General features: G+C 38.5%; 1 protein-coding gene across 3 annotated transcripts; it reads right to left on the reverse strand.

The window, feature by feature from the left end:
* Window positions 1–1,273: 1,273 nt before the first annotated feature.
* On the reverse strand, window positions 1,274–18,883 carry elapor2b (endosome-lysosome associated apoptosis and autophagy regulator family member 2b). 3 transcript variants are annotated; one of them, XM_062443682.1, is made up of 22 exons: window positions 18,779–18,883; window positions 13,317–13,437; window positions 12,526–12,715; window positions 12,265–12,412; window positions 11,709–11,798; window positions 11,509–11,614; window positions 11,221–11,370; window positions 10,030–10,118; window positions 9,124–9,304; window positions 8,690–8,818; window positions 8,098–8,188; window positions 7,873–7,975; window positions 7,514–7,651; window positions 6,652–6,924; window positions 5,959–6,132; window positions 5,398–5,587; window positions 5,225–5,321; window positions 5,043–5,144; window positions 4,485–4,611; window positions 3,952–4,130; window positions 3,025–3,187; window positions 1,274–1,570 (listed from the first exon to the last, which is right to left on the reverse strand). In XM_062443682.1, exons 1-22 carry the CDS (start codon window positions 18,881–18,883, stop codon window positions 1,499–1,501), a joined length of 3,018 nt encoding a protein of 1,005 aa, XP_062299666.1. In that variant the 3' UTR covers window positions 1,274–1,498. The 3 variants fall into 3 exon arrangements, with proteins under 3 accessions (XP_062299666.1, XP_062299669.1, XP_062299668.1); XM_062443685.1 differs by lacking the exons at window positions 13,317–13,437; window positions 18,779–18,883 and having other exon boundaries at window positions 1,274–1,553; window positions 3,023–3,187; window positions 12,526–12,698; XM_062443684.1 differs by lacking the exons at window positions 13,317–13,437; window positions 18,779–18,883 and having other exon boundaries at window positions 1,274–1,563; window positions 3,021–3,187; window positions 12,526–12,698.
* Between the last annotated feature and the right edge of the window lie 2,626 nt (window positions 18,884–21,509).

Consider the following 21,509-nt stretch of genomic DNA (forward strand, 5'->3'; position numbering starts at 1 on the left):
GAGGTGGAAAATAACTACATTGACTCAAGTGATGTAGTTAAGTGTAATTTTGAGGTGCTTGTACTGTATTTGAGTGTTTTCCCTTTTATACTGTTACTTTACTCTTCCACTCCACTATAATTAAGAGGGAAATATTGTACTTTCTACTCCACTACATTAATTTAACAGCTTTAGTTACTTTTCAGATGATTTGACACAATGGATAATATAACTAAGTCTCTAAAGTCCCTCTAAACTTCTCACATGGTTTCATTTTATTGTCTTAAAAAAACCATTTCAGATGTCTATGAGTTGTAAACAGCTCCACCAAATAGTTATTTTCCCCTCTAAACTTCTCACATGGATCCAATATTTCAGCAAAAATCAAAGATTTGAGAAAAAGTTACAAAACTGAAAACAGATTTGTGTATCAGAACTTTTTATTCTTTCCTCTCCCATTAATCATCTCATCACCCCTCACATTTATCTGCTGACCCTTTGGAGGGGCCCCACCCCTAGGTTGGGAACCACTGGACTAAACTAGCTCACTGACAGAGGGACCAAAACACTACTTTTACTTAAATACTTTAACTACATCACTCATAATACTTAAATTAATTTTTGTTTTATTTCATTACTGTATTACCCTGTTAACACATTTTCTGGAAAAAAAAAAAATTTGACCTTATAAAATATCCTTTTTATGTACACTTTCACTTTATGTGCAATAACTTGTATAATTTTTGGGCTACAGAAAGGTAAATGATTTGTAACAGACTTTGATTTGTATATATTCTGATGTATGTTTTTGATAATTCATTTTGAAGATAGTATACCATATAGTGCCCTGCTTTTAAGTAATGTCAGTATTTTCATTATTGTGTTTTTCTGTGATTGATGGACAATCCTCTTATCCCTGCTGTCTGTATTTTGCTGATTTATTAGTTTTATTTTAATTTCAGATTAGATTTTTTGTAGTTAAGTATATCTTCATGCCTCCTGTCATACATTATGATTCTCTTGCCACATTTCTGAGATAACACAGCCTCTATACCTCATCACATCTGGATTTTATAGGACCTCTAATCACACAAACACACACAAATCCCAAAGCCAAACAGGATTTTAATAAAGGTTCATCATTATAACATTGATATAAATACACGACTCTGAACAGAAAATCCCAAATAAAAGTACAAAATATACAAAAAACATTAAAAGCATGTTTCTCTTTCAGTTGCCTGCCTTACAGCATCCATGGCATTTAAAGCAGGAGTGTGTTTCCTGTGTTTTTCTAGGGTCGAAGGAGTAAAAGCAGTTGTCCAGTTTCTGCCAGCATCCTAGAGGCAACCATTCTCCAGTGAAAACTGGGATCTGTGTTGGTGCCCCCACTCCCACAACAAAGAGGGAGAGGGGTGAGGGTGGGGTCAAAGGACACATAAGGAGGTGGACAGTGACAGTACTATCACTGACTGACTGTTCCTCCGTTATTGAACTCTTTCTCTCTGTTGGTATTTGTTTATCCCAGCACCCATCGATCAGAATGGGAGGAGTTCAGCTGCACTGATTCGCTTCTGTCTCCGCCTTCGTGCTGAAAGACACAGATATTAAACATGTTATTTGGAATATTTATTACTGTACAACAACATGTACACATTTGACAGTGTTAACGAAGATTTGAGCAGGTAAATATGGAGGTAGTTTTCATGATAATTTGGACTTTTTTTGTACCATTTGGGCAGTTTCTTCCATTGAAAGGTCAGGCTGCATATCAATAAATTGTCCCCTCCAATTATGATTAAGACCTGTGGTTCATGGTCTGATTTTAGTGCATCCGACACGCAATGATGGGCGAATGATGACCAACAAAACCAAATCACATATAGCAAAAATGAACACTTTTTACATTTAATATAATGTAACCCAAAAGACTCGCTAGTGGTCATCTTTTCAGTGTTGTAATAGTGTTTTTGGTCTTGCCTAAATGTAGTAAAAGCATGTTTTAGGATTATTTTCATACCGTAAAATGATAATTAGGAAAACATTTGAAGAAAAAAACAAATTGGCTTATTTATGATGAATTTGAAACTCCAAATTTGGTTATTTGAGGTCAGTCAAATCTCACAACAGTGTCGTAAAAGTGACATATTGCAAGTACTATATGTTATTAATTAGCACATTTACATGTAATTTACTACACAATTGAGACCTTATTCATATTTCATTAAAAGTTAAATTAAAATCTACATTTTGTTAATGTGTGTGACTTTTCTCTGTCACTATGTGGTTCATATAAACCGTTGTGGCTCCATCAATTGCATTTAATGACACTGAGCTCTACATTGTTGCTGCTTAGCATCAGTGTAGTTTTGAATATTTCTTTTAATTTTACACCCACCGAGCACTTTATTAGGAATACCTGTGCAATCTATTGCAATCCAATACAACAGATATGACATAAACTGTACTTTTCAGTATTTGTTAATGGTCAGAAAGGTGATAATACTACTTTATTTTCATTATTGAGGTCACAGTGGATGGTTGTGGTGTACAGGAGTGCCTTATATATTGCCCCCCTCATGTTTGTTAATGGGTTGGCCAAAATGCTCGGAGACTGTATATCCACGCTCATCTTATGTTGTGCTTTTAAAGCTCTGCCGGGAGGTTTTTCAGGACAAGGCCAGTGTGAGTCAAGCTTGAACAGATTAGACACACAATTAGAGCCACAGAGTAGGTTGTAATATAAAAAACCTTGACGTGACCTGAGTGAACTTGTTTCATGTGATTCCAGTTTTTTCAAATATTTATTTACAATCAAGTGATCCTTTCTTAATAACATTGTACCAAAAAAGCTAGGTGGCTAAATGACTTGTTAAGCTGTATAGGGTATGGGCTCGACAAGTCAAATTCTAACTTAAATCTGGATGTAAAAAGTGAATCTGAGAGATAGTGAACACATAAAGTGAAATAAGGTTATTGAGGAGAACATGCAGTTTATGCCCAGCTCAGTCAACCTTCCTAAATAAAAAAAATTAAAAAGCACACCTTGTTGGCGATAGCTCTGAGCTTTCCCAGCAGGGAGGGTTTCTGGGTGTAGACCACGTCATCGTCCTGTTCCTCTCCTTCAGCCAGGGCACAGCTGTCAGCAGCTGGCAGCTCACACTCCTTGTTGGCAGTCATCACCAGACGAGAGTACTTGTATTCCAGCCTGGCCGCAGACCACAGGGACACAGTCATCATGAGACAGCAAATTATTGTCTGGCACAGATGGCTTTTAGCGTTGGTGTTGTGAAGGATACAAATAAATATATTTTTGGACTGATGTTTTGTTTAAGTATCCAATAAGCTTAATATAAGCATTAAAGTAATTGTCCTAACTTTTTTCTGCAGTCACAATTAGACCTGTGGTTCCTAACTTGGGTTTGAGGACACCACAATTGGCCTAAGATATGTCTGAAGGGGTCACAAGATTACACAAAATTATGTTTATTATTTTTAGACTTTGCTCTAATTTGGGCTTTTTGTGAAATCCTGGAAAGTTTCAGTTCCTCTGGCTTCTACAACACCTTCAAATGAAACAATCTAAGAAGTAAAAACAACTTTTTGATTGCTCAAACTATAACTAAAGTTTTTAAAATGGCCATAAAGTGCTACAAGCAGTCTTTAATTTGTCAGCAGCCAAAAAGCCTAAAACCAAGTGACACTAAAACTTTGTATTAAAACCAAGGATTTTATAAATAGGAATAGGACTCATGCTTTTATAGCCTTCAGGCCTCAAAATCAATCATACTTATTTTCATTAGCACGAACACTAGTAACAAGCAAAAACAGTGTAAAACATGCCTGACAATGTTTAAAATCTAGAAACATCTCTTCCTTTAAGTAACAATTTAAGTTGATCTTAATGACTATGTTGAGTTGGGATAAGATTTTACCGGTATTAGTGTGTCCTTATTGTTTGGTGCTTATTACCTCTTGTTTTTCTTCCAGAAATAGCAGGTGAGGGAGATGAGCAACACGGCCACGAAGGCTCCGCCACCAACCCCGACCTTCAGCCACAGAGCGATGGCCTCACACGGGGAGGAGCTTCGAGCAGGCAACAATACACCTTTGGTGCACAACTTTGGCTCGTTCCAAACATACAGAGTTTGCTGGAGAGATACGGATGAGATAAATGGAACATTTCCGCATTTTTTTCCCATTCAAGCAGAGAGTAGATGCAGAAATCAAGTTAAGCTCACAGATGTCTTATTTAAATGTCTATACTGATTAAATTATTTGTAAGTTTAAGTCAAAGAAAGACAAGATGTTTTCTCAATTAACTTGTGAATTAAGGAAAACACAATTCTTATTTTCAGTTGATTAAACACTAATTAAAACATACTTATGAATATTATATTCCATTTTCATTTTCTTTCACAAGTCTGTTCCTGTAGATGACACTAAATTCTACACACTGCACCTTTAATCTAAAGCAGATGATGCATGAGGCATGTGTGTGTTACCTGGACACCTCCCTTGCACGCTCCCTCTATTTGGTGGTAGTCATCCTCAGTGCAGCGCGGACATGCACTAGCACTCTCCCACAGGAAGTGGAACGAACACCCATCACATGTTCCTGCAGGGCAGGAGCTACACAAACACACAGGTATGATCACAGATTTTTTAAAATATTGATATGTCACATAACTCAACAGCTTACTGTAGTTATTCGTTATGCAACTATTTCCATATTAACATGCTTTCATATGGTATATGCAAATCAAACCCTTTTTTTTTAACTACTTATATTTTCAGCATATGTGCTGAAAATAGTAAAAATACATTTATACTTCTATTAATATTGTATTGCTGATTGTGTTTCGTTCACACTCATAATCACAAATGAACAAAAAGATTAAGAAACTGGACTTTTCTGATAGAATTTAAAAGTCTTACACTTTTATACACTTAATGACACACACACACACACACACACACACACACACACACACACACACACACACACACACACACACACACACACACACACACACACACACACACACTACATTATCACCCACCTGGGCACAGCCAGCTCTCCACGTTCAGACTTCTCTGGGTTACAGCGAACACTGATAACTGAACTCCGACCCTGATCACAGGAAGCTGTTGCCTGGTTTGACCTGAAAGAAAATAATAACACAGTTAGGACTAAAAAACTAAAACACACATGCACTGCCTGTCTCTGTTTTTCATGCTGTACCTGTAGAAGAAGCTGATGTCTGGAACATTCTTTGAGTTCTCTGGGAAAAGTTCTGGTTTAGCTTTCACACCATCGAGGACGGTGTCTGCTGTCACTCCTGGAAAATAAAAACAAAGACAGACACGTCAAAGCCATTATTAGCATCTGATGGTCAAACAGCAACAATATCTTACCGATGAAAGTGTCTGCGAGACTGATGGACTGGGAGGAAATGGCCATCCTGAAGCCCCGCCCATCTGCAGGGATGATGGTTGATTGACAGATGAATCCGTCCACTGAGTTGACGAACTGAGCCGAGTCGGTCTGGTCGTCTTTGCTGGAAACATCGGTGACGTTATCTGTGCAGATGGCAGCTCTCTTCCCCTGTTGCAGACATGCACATGCAAATAATCTGTCAGTTGCTATGGTTACACTTGATGTTTCCATGCAGCTTCATAATCATTAAATCTAACATTAAATCTCTTTTCTGATTCAGGCATCAAAGTGATGCTTTGATACAGGCCAGCTAACCTTGAGCAGATTAATTCTCAGTTCCTACACAATCAGCTCTATACACATCAAAACGTAAACTAGTGAGTAAAAACTAGGTCAAAGATGAAAGAAATAGCCATTTATTAAAATCAAGGTTGTGAGATAACAAGCATACTGACAGATCTCCAAAGCTGCATGTAAACAGTAGCTGTAGTTAATAGTTAATGTAGGAATATTAAAGAAAGTGTGTGTGTGTGAGTTACCTCGTGACCACACAGGCTGATATTGAACACATGAAGGTACTTTGTGCCTTTAGAGGTGAAACTTGGGCCGATAGTCATCGAGGCCACATCGCTCAGAGCGCTGAGGTCAAAGGTCAGCGTGCGGTTGTTGTCGGTGTAGGAGAAGGAGCAGTCGCTGTAGCAGCGTGAATGTTCCTAAAAGAGAAGAAAATACAATAGAATCAAATATTATATTATTAAATGTGCTTTTGACAGTAGTTCAGACTCTGCCTTAGTTCAGAAGGATAATAAAATGCTTTTAAAATAATGAATACAAAAATCACTGATATACAATATTTCATAAGGGACAGCTTGTTCTTAACTGTTACGGTCTGTTACCATTTGTTTTATAAATGAGGACGAGCCAGTAATTGATTTTATTCACTGTAATTTCTGAACATCTAACAAGGTTTAGGGATCCGAGAGCATCTTTTATGTACTTTAAAATATTAAAATAAAGTAAAGTAAAATAAGTGGCTGAGCTGGCTCTCATATTCTCATATTTTGTATTAATATATGTCGAGAATATTGTATTTTTCATCATTATGTAGACATAAATCAAACATATAATAATATCAGTCTTAGCAGTACTGTGGCTCTTTTGTGGCTGAGAAACTACAGCTTAAATCAAAGTGAGAGCGAACTGGAGAAAAGAATCTGAAGAACAGTCTCCACCTTGTTGCTGATGCTTCCCGGCCCACATGCCACGCAGGCATCCTCTCCGTAGGTGTGACGTCCTGCCAGGTGAGTGTTTGGCGGGCACTCCAGGCAACGGTTGGTGTCTCTGTCTATATAAAAACCAGCGGGGCAGGGAATGCAGGCGGATCCGGCCCGCTGGGAGTTCTGGGGTATCAGAGCGCAGGCCCGGCACGCAGACGCCACCCCATCCAGGACGTTGGTAACACTGATGGAGTAAAGCTTCACCATGTCACCGACATAACGACGCATCTACAAACACGTGCAGGAAAGAGACAGAAACATATGTTAAAGATATACACTTATATTTCCTTGATATTTCATTTAAGTGCATATTTTTCCACATTTTTCGCATAACTTTTTATTTTTACTGTCATACATGCAAACATACAATTCAAATCTTTTAGTACTGGAATTGTCCATTTTTAGGTGAAATTGACGCAAAAATTAAGTATAAAACCAGTCAGTAATATGAAAATATGTATGTTTTTTTGAGTAGCTAAAAACTAAAATTAGATTTGCAGAAAATAAAGTAATAATGGGAATTATATGGGATTATTAATTCAGGGGTTAACTAAAGATATTACAATTCCTGAGCGGGAACGTCTGAAACAAATGTCATGTCAATTTATCCAGTAAATATCAGGACATTTTAATTTCAAACCACAAATGTCATCCTCATGGTTGAACCAAGAGGAAAAGTCAGATGATCACCAAAATCACAAGCACTTATCCTCTGGGGAACATGAATATCTGTATGAAATTTAATGGAAATCCATCTGATAGTTGTTGAGATCACATTAAAAGGAATACGGTGTTTTTGGTGTGTGTGTTCACTCACGTCCAGAGCATGGTTAGTCCTCTGAAAGGCCCACGTATATGTGACAGAGGCGTTCCTGGTCATGCTGTGTGAGTACGACTGTTTCCCCTTATTGCCTTCCCACGACTCCACCACTGTAGTGCTCTTCCTGTTCACATCCTGCAGGGGGCGCCACATTGACACAATTAAAAAGGAGGAAATGTGTGTGGTGGATTAATGAACAACCACGTGTATAGTACAGTTTATTTATAGACTGGAGCACAGTGAGATATTGTCACTATTCTGGCTTAGTGGTGGAATTAGTCACCTAATTACTACCTTCTGCTTAAAATACTGACACAGAAACACTCACACATATATATATTTAATGGAGCACACACCATCATGAAGTAGAGCTCACAGTCTGAAGAGCAGATGGTCTCAAACACAAAGGTTATCCGGCCAAACTCAGTACCAGTCATCCCTGAAAGTGAGGCGGGGACCCTGCAGCAAAAAAACACAACCAAGGCAGAGGTTTAGTTCACACACACAGAAACACACACACATGAACTGTTTTACTAAATCAGCTAAGAGATTATAACATTTGTGCTGAAATCACTACTTACTTGAAGCCGGGTACATGCAGACTGAGGATGAGATAGTCGTTATCTGAGCTGCCGGCTCCACTGCGAATGTGGTCGCCTGCTACTTCCCATCCTGATGAACAACAGGTATGATGCACATTATTATTAATCATATGACTTTCATGTGCATTGTATGATAGTATTACACAGTGTGTTAGTTAGTGTTTGTATAGTGGTTAGTTATTCAGTTAAAAAATGAGTTTGTGACTCAATTAGTCAGTAGGTATGTATATAGTAGTTACTTAGTGAGCTAGTTAGTAGGCATAGATTACTTATTTAGTTAGTAGGTGTAAGCTAATAGGTATAAACACAAATTTAATTCAGATTTGTGTTGGTTGAATTGTGGTGTGAATGTTTTCTAGTAGTACTTAGTAGGCTGGTCATTGGTAGTGGTTAATAGTTAATTACTCATTAGATTAGTGAGTGGGCATACGATGGTTAGTTACTCAGTTAATTACAGATTTAGATAGTAGTAGTGGTGTTATTTAGTTAATGTTATTTAATTATTTATTTAGTGAGTTACAGTTAGTTAAGTCTGGATGTTTCTTAGTAACACAGATGTTGTTCTGCTCACCGTTCATGTCGTCACAGTTGGAGTTTCCCACGTTGAAGCAGGAAGTCTTCATGTTGGAAGGCAGCACGTTCCACCATTTATACTCATAACCCAACACTGGCTCTGTACCTGCAGGACACTGGGCGCACGCTGGTACACACACACACACACACACACACACACACACACACACACACACACACACACACACACACACACACACACACACACACACACACACACACCTATGTAATTCACCTATTCATACTTTTCTGTATCTCTCTTTATATCAAATTCAGTTAAAAAGTAAAAAGTAAATATTTATGATAATTAAGGGATGCACTTTAGTTGACTTTCCATCAATAAATAAAGATTTAAAGGGAACCAACAGTCATTCTATCAATCCAGCACCAGTTTAATACATGTCAGCTGTGGACAGGTGTGAGCAGATTTACCGTTTGTGCCGTCAGAGTGGGTTCCCGGTGGGCAGGGCAAACAGGTGGAGTCTTTGCTGTTGTAGTAGCCGGGGTTGCAGGGAGGGCAGGGTTCTCTCTGCCCGGTCGCAGGCAGCTCCATGGCCCCCGTTACGTTCTCCACACAGATCTTTGGTTCCACCCACCGATACAAAACCTGCGTCTGTAACAAACACAGACGCAGAGGTTAACAACAGGAGAGGAGGTGTACTGCTAGTATTTTACTTAAAGCTTCAAAAATATAAAAACAAATGACACAGAACAACAATTAAAGGAGGAGTTGTTTCTTTTCTGTCCTTTTTAAATCATCACTCTTACTCAGCGCTTTTCGGAAATTTGAATCAAAACAGGCCAAGGTTGTGAACGAGCGCCAAGAAAGTTGACTTTGGATCAGATGACATGCAAAGCTTTTACTGAGCTACTCATCACTTCGTCTCTCATCACACTGTGTACCTGATCTGGTGTCCGATGCAACGTATACATAGAGCTGACGAGAAGTTTTCACTCCATCAGTTTATCATCAATTTAAATGTAATGTAGTATTATCCTTATGAATAAGCAGCGATCTGGGACAAATTTATGGAAGGGTGAATTTAAACAGGATAAATTATAAGATGGTCTTTGGTTAAGTGTTATTGTATCAGTCACTGCATATGCTCAAATTGTCTTGTTGTTGTTTCGAGTCATATTGTAAAAGAAATTCAACAAATCTTTCACAAATACCACCATAAAACTGCTCATTCGTATTTGCAAGCTTATCTTTATTATACACTGCATGAGAAAGGGTGTGTATGTAATTATGTATGTCTGTCCTTGTCTAGATGAAAAAAAGGTGAGGACGTTTGTGTCTGTGAAGTGTGAAATGCGAAACGTGTGGATGCTGCTGACCTTCCCTTCGCTGTCGCAGGCTGTGTGGATCTGGAAATAATCTCTCTCTGAGCAAGGCGGCCTCACCTTACACTCAGCCCATCCCTCATCTGAGAGAGGAGAGGAGTCAGACATAGAGCAGAAGGAGACAAGAGGTTAAACATCATTTAACAGTATTTAACCCTACAAACCTTTCATATTGTAATTAGTTTTAATCTTTTGATTTTCAAAGCATGACAATGTTTAAACTGTGGTAAAAAGCAGAGTAATATAGGAGCAGGTCGACCAGCTCAACACAGATATATGGTATTATATATGTGTTAATTATACACATTATACACATCACATAGGTGCAGAGCTGTAAATAAAACAGCACAACTGGAAAAAGAGTAATGCTCACAAACTAGGGCTTAACAGCTTAACAATTAATTGAAAATGTTCTCAAGATCGCAATATGTTGTACTGTGATTTTCAAATCTCAGGAGGTGAAATATTTGTTAAAGGCGACATATGTGTCAAAATAATAATACTTTAAATTTAATATTATCATGCTGGTCTACACATTATATTCTACAAACTTAACAAAACATCTTTTTTTGGTACAGATCCTCACAAAAATCATACCATAACCATTTTAATATGTATTTCAATGAAAATGAGAATGATGATGAAACATTATCATGTCCTGTAATCATACAAACCATGTCCCAATTGCAATATCTGTCAAAATAATCGAAATTATATATATATTTTTAAATTGTTAAACCCTACTTCACTCTTTCTCCAAAGCCACAATTATAACTCAAATAGAAAACATTCCAATCAAACTAAAACATTTTGACTTGATGAAGTTAGACTTGGACCAAAACATTTTATTTGTGAATTAAAATTGTGACTCTGGGCTAAATGTGCAAATGTTATTCTTTTTCTATCATGCTTGAGTTGATATAAATACTTTGAAGGCTACATGTTTTGTATTTGATATTTTCATTTCCAGTTGTGTTTACTATAAAAAATCTCCTCTCATCTTTTATTTACAGTTACTTGACCGGGTCACTGTTGTTTACACCTATTATTCTTCACCGTTCCCGCTGGATAAAACCAATTATACCGACAACACAACCACAGCTTGTAACAGTGCAATTATCCAGACAGGTCTGAGCTTTTATGATACACAGTCGCCATGCTGTTATTACGTGTGTGTGTGCTTACGTGAGTAGTGGTTTTCAGGGCAGGCGGTGCATGAAGACGCCCCCTTTGTGGAGAAGGTGTTGCTGGGACATGGCTCGCAGGACGAGGAACCGGGAGCCGAGCTGAACCAGCCGGGCCGGCACAGAAAGCACTCCGATGTGTAGGCTACACCTGGGCACACAAAACATGTCACTTTTAGCCTTTTAAACTGTTAAATATGCAATTCAACGGTCTAAATCTGAGAAGGGATTAATCACAAACTAAAAAACTAAACAATAAAGCTGTTTTTTGTGTCTAAATATGCGTTACCCTCTATTTGAATGTTCTTGAGCAGCACAGGTTTGACCATCTTCCCTCCCACCACGATGCCGGTAGTTCTCCAGTACAAGATGTTTGTCCCAGATTTCAGACTCACCTAAAATAAAGACAAACACACACACACATACACAATGAGACACACATACATCCTAATATCATCGCTATGAACACAGGCAGGATGACAAACTCACTGTGTGTGTGTCCCATTCTCCATTATTGGTGACTTTAATCCACTTCTGTTCATCAGTCTGGGCCATTTCCTGGCACTGCTCATTCTGGACCTGAACACATGTTAATGTGGCAGCAATTATTATTTAGTCTAAATAACAGCTGCTGCTTCTCATTTATCCACAAATAAACCTCGACTAATTAATTAGCTGTTTAAAAACCAGTTTAGAGATTTTTGAAGATGAGAATTTTCATGGCCAACAGCTGCTGATAGGTGATATATTATTCAGTGTATTTAACTTTTAATACTAAAGTATGAGAGAAATTAAATGTATTCTTTTTCTAGAGTGCAAAAGGTGCCTATACAAAATCATTTTAAACCTTTAAAGTCTTTATAAATTAAATAACTTGGCATTGATACTTAATTAAAGCAGATATTTCCCTCTTATAACACTTAATAAAACCATATTTACTAACTGACAACAAGGAGGGAGATCAGAAAAAGCCAATAACAGCTGGTATTGGCTGGTAAATGATTATATTAGTGTATATTTGTAGGAGGCAATTAGAAGCACTTACATAGAACTCAAAGAAGATGTTGTTGTCGGGAAATTGGTAGGTGAAGGAAACGGAGCCCTGTTTCTCCAGATGAACGGCGTAAACCAGAGACACCGTACACTCGTCACGGTTTGACTCCAGATACACACCCTGCGGCGCCCATGATGAGCTGCAGAACGTAGTAAACACACACTCAGCAAAAAAGACGAACAGCACCCATCTCCATCTTTATCTGTCTAATATGTGTGTGCGAATAATAGTGTCTATGAGTGTGTGTGTCACCTGTTACAGGCCTGAATGTCCTCTCCAGTTGGCCCAGGATCCAGGAAGCTGGCCAGGCTAGTGAAGCCTGCAGGGATGGCGTCCCATTGGTCAAAACGAAGGCCGCTACCCAGCGAATAGGAGCCAGCTGCGCATGGTGTGCACTGCTGTGTAGACATCTCTAAAAACTTCCCAGACGGGCAGGAGAAGGCTGTGAGACAGAGAGGAAAACACGGTCATGTTGGCTGCTTTTTCACTACAGGAACGACCTGGACGTCCCATACTCTAAACCTATTGGCTGGTTCTGCACAGCTTTCCCGTTGAATTTTACAAATTGGGAAGGATGGACAAGAACAAGGCCATTAAGAGGAAAAAAAAATCAATAACTAAAAATACATGAAAGAAAAGCAGATTATGTTCTACATGCTCTTAAAAATGTAGTTATAATAATTTAATTTTGCATTTTTGTTTTGAGGAAATTTATAGTTTTGTAAAATATGTAAAAAAAAATCATGAAGAAAAACCCATTACAACCATTAAATTCACAATAAAATCAATCTTAAAGTCTCCGCATTTACATATGTTAGAACATAAGTTTTTAGGAGGGGGAAATGACAACAAAAATCTTCCCAAATTTGGCTGCAAGGTTGAGTGATTCAATTAACATTCTATAAAAAGTAGAGTTAATATCAACATCAGCCGAATGTGAAGAAATACAAACATGTTATGTAGGATTTTTAAATGTATTTCTCTAGTCTAATTAAGTATGCAGAGTTTATAAGGTAATGGTGACAGACACTGGCAGTACTCACAGCAGTCTGTTCCTCTGCTGGGAGGTGGGAGGTCTGAGCAGGAGCCTGGATTTAGAGGGATGGCAACCCTCCATCGTGACCCTGTGCTGTCACACTCTGTGTACTGGTAGTAGTAGTCTGTCTGCAGGACACACACACACAAACACAAACAAATACATAAAAAGATCTAAAAAAATCCATAACTTTTACTTTTCATCTCTCTCATTACTACAAATACACACAGCCAGTAAACCCAGTAATAAACCAGTTCTTCCACATTCACATCCAGCACTTATCTTTATACAAGCATCCATGATTTTTATCTGAAAACAAAAAACTGCTCATAAACAAGAGACATTTGAGGAAGGAGAGGGGTAGGGTAGGGTGTGGAGGGGGGGGGGCTGCTGACCCTGATCACCACGGCAACCAACCGCTGGAACCCTAATGGTCCATTAAGAGCACAACAACAGGGGGTTCATCTGCACGGTCGCTACTTTCCACGGACCGCCGGTTGTGACATTACGTGCATCGTTTTGGACTGATAGAACATTACTTTACATTCATTTAGCAGATGCTCTTATCCCAAAGTGACTCACAATAAGTGCAGTCAGCCGCCTCGGAGACCAGAACGACATGTCATGAAAAATTGTAAACAACAGAGTGTTCAGTGCTTCAGTGCAAGCAAGTGAGGAGTTATATAACATTTCTTTGTTTTTTAAGCAATGTTTTCTGTTTTAAATTATATTTTATATGTTGTCTCCATGTCATTTAAAGGTTCTTGTAAAACACTTTTTTTTAGAGAGAGAAATCCTCACTTTAATAACCTTCTGCACAATCATTTGCTTTTTTGGCTGGTTCATTACATATTTATATAAAACAAAAGTTTTGGTTAAAAACAGCCTTCACAGCCGTATATAAATCTTATATAAATGAAATGAGTAATTATGAGACAATGTGTAGAAGATTTTTTTGTTGTGCTGCCCTCCAACAAATCTGTCACATGTTTAAATGTGCAAAGATATAATTTATACTGATTTTAAAGGGAAAATGCTCTGTAAAGACACTCTAAGTTCCGCTCAGAGACTTTAAAGTTTTACTAGCTGATATTCTTCATCATCGTTTGTGATTGTGACTTTAGTTGTGGGTCTGTGAGTGTGTATGATTGTGATGTGATTGAACCATCTTATTGTGACCGTGAGTATGTGCAACCTGCTCTCAGGTCTCTCTTGCAAAAGAGATCTTGATCTTGAGAGATGAGAGTGGTATCAAACCTCCTATCTAACGCTTTACAAGACAGCAAATAACCTTATTTCCCAAAATGTCAAACTATTTCTTCCATTTATTTCAATTAAAGGGACATATCATGCTTTTTGTGAGTATTTTATACTGTTATGATGGTTATGTTCAACATGTCTATGTTAAACATGGTCAAAGGTCCAAAACTTGAGGTGAACGTATGTAAAAAAAAAAATAAATAAAAATGTTTTAAAGTCACGCTCTGTTTGCAAAGTGACTTCTAAAAAAAGGCTGCCCATTCTGTAGTCTTGTTGACCACTCGCATATTTAAAGTTGGATTTGGGCTCTAATGGGCACAGATGTGTTTAAGAAGTTGGCATTTTGAGCAAACAATGACAAAAAGTGAAATCCTGCTACTATTGTTTGCTTATGGTAGCTAACCAATCAGAGCAGAGTGGACTCATCAAGAGGGGGACCTTAAAGAGACAATAGCTAAAAGAGGCTGAACTGAGGGGCCCAAAAAAGACAAGTATAATATAAATAGTGTTTTCTAAACTGTAAATCACACCAAGCTGTTCCAATAAAGCCCCAGAATAAAAATATAGACGCGGAAATGTGCATGAGACGTCCTCTTTAAATTATCACTGCTACTTAATAATGTATTTCTAACCACCAGGCACCATTTAGGACTTTGGCAACCTCACAAGTGCAAACATGATGTAAGAGCACACCGAGGATATATTACAGTATATTGACTTTTAAATGTCTTGTACTTTCCTGTGGATATATTGCATTTCGCCCTCTAAATCACTTTTCCACCGTACGCAATTACTGTAGAATCAAGGCAGTAAAACCTGTAAGCAAATAGCACTTTGCGTTGGACTTTTAATGCTCTGGCAGGACTCCATCTCCTCCCCCAGAACCTGCTGCTGCTCCTCAACTGGGCAGACAATCAGCAGAGCACTCAGGCAGCTGGCTACAGCTGAGCAGAGCTATGACATCTAAGTAGCAAGCTAATTAAACTGGAACAATCAGAGAAATGACCCGAGATGTGTGGACGAGGAATTAATCAGAGACCGAGAGAGATCCTTTGCAGATGCTGTGTGTAGATATGTGTGTGTGTGTGTGTGTGTTTGTGTGTGCAGATAAGCTTGAGCTCTTTCAAATGACTAATCACCTCTCTGGAGCTACAAACATAGCCATTCATGCTGCACCCTCTTCCCCCCCTGACAAAACACACAGACACACACACACACGCACACACACACACACACACACACACACACACACACACACACACACACACACACACACACACACACACACACACACACACACACACACATACAAATTGTGGTGAGGCAGCAGCAGAAAAAAAGCCACTTCATTAGCATGTAGCATGGCAACCTGAGCTGAGATTCACCTGCCGTCTCTGTCCGTACACGTGGACAAACAGGAGGGGCTGGGTGCCTGTGCTAATGTGTTGACAGTGAGGGGTGGAAGGGGGGAGGTTGGGGGAAAAGGTGAAGCTGATAAAAAGGACACGGGCTAATGTGTTCTGCCGGTCTCCTGGGTGACTCACGCTGGTTGTCATGGAGACTGATGAGAAGATGAACAAAAAGGAGAAGAAGAAGAAGGAGAAGAAGAAGAAGAAGCAGAGGGGGGACAGGGGATAAAATTGTGCAGCATGACAAACCATACTGTGTGTCGGGAGATTGTAGGACAGGGTGGTTTTGGGATTAATGATAGCAAAAAGATTTTAGGTGAGGCTGTGGACAGACTGAAAGTTTAATAACAAAAAAAAAAATCTTTTTAGTCCCAGAATTGACCCGTTGTCAGCCTCTGAAACAGAATTTACACCATCATTTACTGAAGGCTTGAATAATAGAACTGGTTCCATATGGGTTGACATCTCCTAAGGCATGTTTTATTGATTTTTTTTTTTTTTTTTTTTTTTTACAAACTGACGACAATGATTGATTGGTAATATAAATGAAAGGCCAGGTCAAACAGACAAAAGTGAAATCCTGTTTCATGTCCATGCTGGATGAACAAATCTGGATTTTCCTCTTATTTGGAGTTTTGGACTTTGATGAAACGTCATTCATTCATTCATAAAAGAGAGAATTTTCTTCACATATTTAACATTTTTTTGTGATGAATTTACACTTCAATGGCAGATGTGACTAATAGAGCGTCTCTCTCATAAAGTAGAGCTCCTCTGACTGGACTGTCCTGAAGTATCTTGCTTATAGTTTTATGATTTTTGAGGAAAAAATTTCTATGAATAAACATCATTATTTATTAGAGGAATAGAAATATACTTCTTCTCTTTCTTGCCTACAGTGCCTTCCTTCAATATGAGACTGGAGCCAGTTAGCTTAGCTTAGCATAAAGACTGGAAACAAAGGGAAACAGATAGCCTGGCTCTGTTCAAAGGTAACACAATCTGTTTATCATCACCTCTAACTGTGTGTTCAGACTGAACTAGAAAACATATTTCAAAAGGAAAGGATTACGTATAAAGTCAAAGGAAAGGACGCATCTATTGTTGCAGTCAGTAATGTAGCAGGGGCACAGCAGGCTTTGTCATCATGATTTGTTTTTTTTTTATTCCAGTTTCATGACTCAGCTTTATGCATTTGTATTGTTATACTCACAGTTTTAACCTGTATTTCTGTTTGTTATGCTGGTGAATATGTGCAAAATGTGTCAAGTGTATGTTTATGACAGAATAAAACCAAACCAAATGGAGCGAAAAATGTGTGCGTATCCCTGGGGCTGTTTCATAAACATACAGAGAGGTTAAAAGGAGAGAGTCTCAGAGGAAATAATAGAAAGAACCCAAATTTCTGGTGAACACATGAACACACTCCGACAAACACAGTCAATGTGTGTGTTGGGTCATTTGGGGGGGAATAAACATAAACAGTCAAATACATGAAAATTTGCTTTGCATTCTGTCTCAAAACGTAGTAAAACTCGCTAATTTACACCTTTTAAATCTTGCTCGTTTAATCTGAACAAAAACTCCAATTGTTAGAGATGACTTATGTGCCAGACTATTTCTTGGCAGGGAGCAATAACTTCCTGGAGTCTTCTTGTCATTACAGTGAGGCGGAAAAACAACCAATGGAGACGCTCAGAGGCTAGGTGTTTCCCCTCAATAGTTGGCGACTATTTTTTATAATCCATTAATCATTTTGATTTTTTTTTAAAGAGGAAAATGTCGAAATTCTCTGATTACAGCTTCTTAAATGTGAATATTTTCTGGTTTCTTTGGTTGTCTGTGATAATAAACTGAATATCTTTGTCAATTTGGGCTTTGATGGACATTTCCCCCCATTTTTCAGATGGACCAAACAACTAATCAGTCAATTGAGAAGATAATCATCAGGATAATAAACAGATTAATTGATAATGAAAATAATTATTAGTTTCAGCCTTATTGTAGTATAACTGGCTGCTGGCTTTATAGTTTATCATTCAATTCTGTATCAAAGCATAAAAGTGCATTTCCCAAATTGTCAAACTATTCCTTTAAAACCCCCAAATGTCACATACATTGTTGTAAAATGAGAAAATCTAATTGAACTTGGTCTTATACATCCTACATCTCCCTCACTTTGGCTTGTAGCTCCATAAAAATCCCTAGAGCCACTTGAACTCCCAAATCCAAGAAGCCAGCCTCCTATGAGTGAAGAAGCTGCTTCTATTGATCTGCCTGGTTAACATAAGAGCCTTGAATAGGACAGCCTGGTTCCCCCTCTCATCCTCTCCTCCTGAACGGGTAATCCTAGCCCTTGTGGCCGCTGCAGAGCGTCAGGATGGAGGCCAGCAGACGGAGCTCAGCGCTGGAGCCTCATCTTCTTATGGAGCGTGTTTATATGTCAACACATGAACCGCATTTTAAGCCGATCAGCGGCGTGAGGAGACCGTGTGTCCTCGCACTTACAGTAGGTTAGACACAGATAGTACTGAGACTCTAAGAAACGACTTGCAGTCTATTGGTGTTTTTTTAAAATTCTGCATTAAGAGTCTTTTTGGATTGAATCTGTTTTCTTGGCTGGATTCCCGCATTAGTCTATAAATAGGTGACACATAATTGTAAGATATATAATAATAAAAGAGAACAATAAGGAAGTTGATTTCTATCCTACACAGTCATATATTTTAAAGCGGATGTTTAAATGCAGGATATTATAAAGAGAGGATAATAATAGCAATACTAAGCGGTGGATACTCACCTCATCACACGGCCGCAGGTCTCTGTCCGTGGACGCTGATGTGTGAGCAGTGATGATGAGCAAGAGGCAGCGGGGGAACCAGGAGGCCCACACCTGCTGCTGCATCCTCAGCTCGGATCACAAACAGCCCGCTGCCTGCTGCCCGCTGCCTGGAGCTGGAAACATGGAAGAAGCCGAGCAGTGAGAGAGTGTGTGGTGCTCCCGTCATTGATGCACGGCTACCTATCTGTCTGTCTCGGTCTCTCTCTGTCTCTCTCTCTTTCTCCACCCACACAGCAATCAAGTCACACACACGTCACTAACTGCATTTCCGGCTCTGGCTTTCAAATTAAAACCACGCCTGTTATAATATAAGGTAAAACAGAGATTTCTTAAAGTCGCCCTCCACTCAAAAATGTGTTTTTCTTCATTGTGTTTTTCTTTCATTATGTAATACATACTTATGTGTGTGCACGTATGTGTGAGTATGTGTTTGTGTATTTGCGTATGTGTGTGTCGGTGTGTTCCTTTGTGTGTGTGTGTATGTGTGTGTGTGTGTGTGTGTTTCTTTTTCTTTTCTGTGTTATTATTGGTGTGTGTACTTCCTCTAGCTTACTGCTTGTTTTATTATTTATTAATTGTACATGAATTAAGAATTGACTTGAATACATGAAATGCATGATACAAATAAAAAGTTAAATGTCATAATATAAGCTAAAACAGAGATTTCTTAAAGTCGCCCAACACTCAAAAATGTTGATGTTTGAGCTTCACTGTGCATAATGATGTTTGTGCAGAGTTTGATGCTTTAAGGGTTGTTTTTATATGTATTTGGTAAAAGTGGAAAGTTTCTCTGAGTTCATTGATAACCTCATTTTAAAGGGCGGGGCTATGAGCATGATCTGTGACATCACAGCTCATTTGCAGCCAATCATGGCCCAGTATACAATTTACCACAAATGTGATATGAAGTAGGAGCATGGATGTATTATATGAGGTGGATAAGGGGCAGCTGCTCAGCCTTGCAGATAATTTCCCCCCAGTGGTTCCTTGCAGTGTTGCAGTGACAAATCCCCCTGTAGCCCAAAAAGCATTTTCCCCCTAAACCACCGTTATAAAATATATGTTGACAGTTTGGTGGGAGGAAGGTATGAGAGAACTATAGAGGTTGTTGACAACGCCAAGGGATCAAGAGTGGCCACACATCTTTATACACATTATATATAGGGCCACAATTAAGGTGCTAGGGAAGCTGCACAGTGCCATGCAGTGGTGGGGAGGAGGGCACCTAAGGATGACCAATTATGACTCTTTCTACTATGAATTTTAGAACCAGCAATGTAATGGAGTTACAAGTTTAAAGTAGCATAAAATGGAAATGGAAACTAATTAAGTGCAGTAGTTGAGTAAATGCACTTATTCAACCACTGATTATCACATATTTTGATTAGTATTTTTACGATCCCATAATAATTAACTATTAGCCTAATTTAATTACAGTGGTGGAGTGTAGCATTTACTAAAGTACTGCACTTATATCAGGGATGGATGATCAATGTACATAAAAAAAACCCAAAACAGGCCAATGGCAGACTGATGTATCTACAAACAAATAAAATATAAGCTCTGTTTTTACGCCCTCTACTTGTGTCTTTTATTACACAATCAGCTTTTTATTTGTGTTGTTATTTTGAAGGCACCACTGTCTGGTTAATTCTCGGTGCTTTCACACTTCTCGCTGCTAAAACCCTCATTCACCCTCAGTGACGCCACCAGTGTGATAACACACGTTATCTTGATTGACAGCTGGAGATGGACAACAGGCTTGCTGTGGCTGCTGAGCTTATTATAACTCTGCACTGATAGAGGAGGATGGGCCTGAATGTACCACCAAACCTGACACGTCACATGCAAGATATTAAAGTTTAGATGGGAAAGAAAGGTGCAGGGAGAAGATATTAAAGCATAAATCCACATTAAGATATTTCTATTACAACCAAGCTGATCCATAGTCACTGTCATTTGCCACCAAACTATTCACCTTGTAAAATGATTAGTCTGCATTTAATGATTACAATTGTCAAAATTGTCAAACTGCAGGTAGAATTGAATCGCCTCGCCTGCCTAAAGACTCACGTAACACCTCTCAGCTGGCGATCACTGGGTTGAAAACATCATAAAATATGTGTGCAAACCCTGTAAACACACTGCAAACTGACAATACTGACAAGAGAGTCCTGCATGTTCCTAAAGGGCATTTATCAGTCTTTTACTTCTTTCATTGGTCATGTTTCTGTGGAGCACGAGGGGCAAAGAATGCAGAAATGTTTAATGACAACAAAACTGGGTTTAAACCTGGTGGATCATTATCTTTCTGAGATACATTAGATTACATGTGCAGATAAGATTGATGATTAACTGTGAAATTTGAGACATTGTGTTGATCACTTCCCTGTAAGTGTCTGTAGGTCAAGAAATGACACTTTAAATGACATTTAAATTCCTTTTTTTAGACATCTAAGCATTGTTTCAACATCATAACAGCATTTAACTTACTGTATTTCATTGTGAAGCACGTCCAAACTACATGTTGAAATATAGTTATTTAAAATGCTTATAAACAAATGTTAAAATATACCCAGAGGTCCCAAAAATGTTCACTTCTCAACAAACTTTGAAACATCAAGGCATCTTATAACATGCAAATCACCAAAAGTAGTGCTTAATGAGTTGACAATAAGTGTGTAAATGA

The sequence above is a fragment of the Scomber scombrus genome, chromosome 22 (genome assembly GCF_963691925.1).
Source record: "Scomber scombrus chromosome 22, fScoSco1.1, whole genome shotgun sequence".
Classification (NCBI taxonomy): domain Eukaryota; kingdom Metazoa; phylum Chordata; class Actinopteri; order Scombriformes; family Scombridae; genus Scomber; species Scomber scombrus.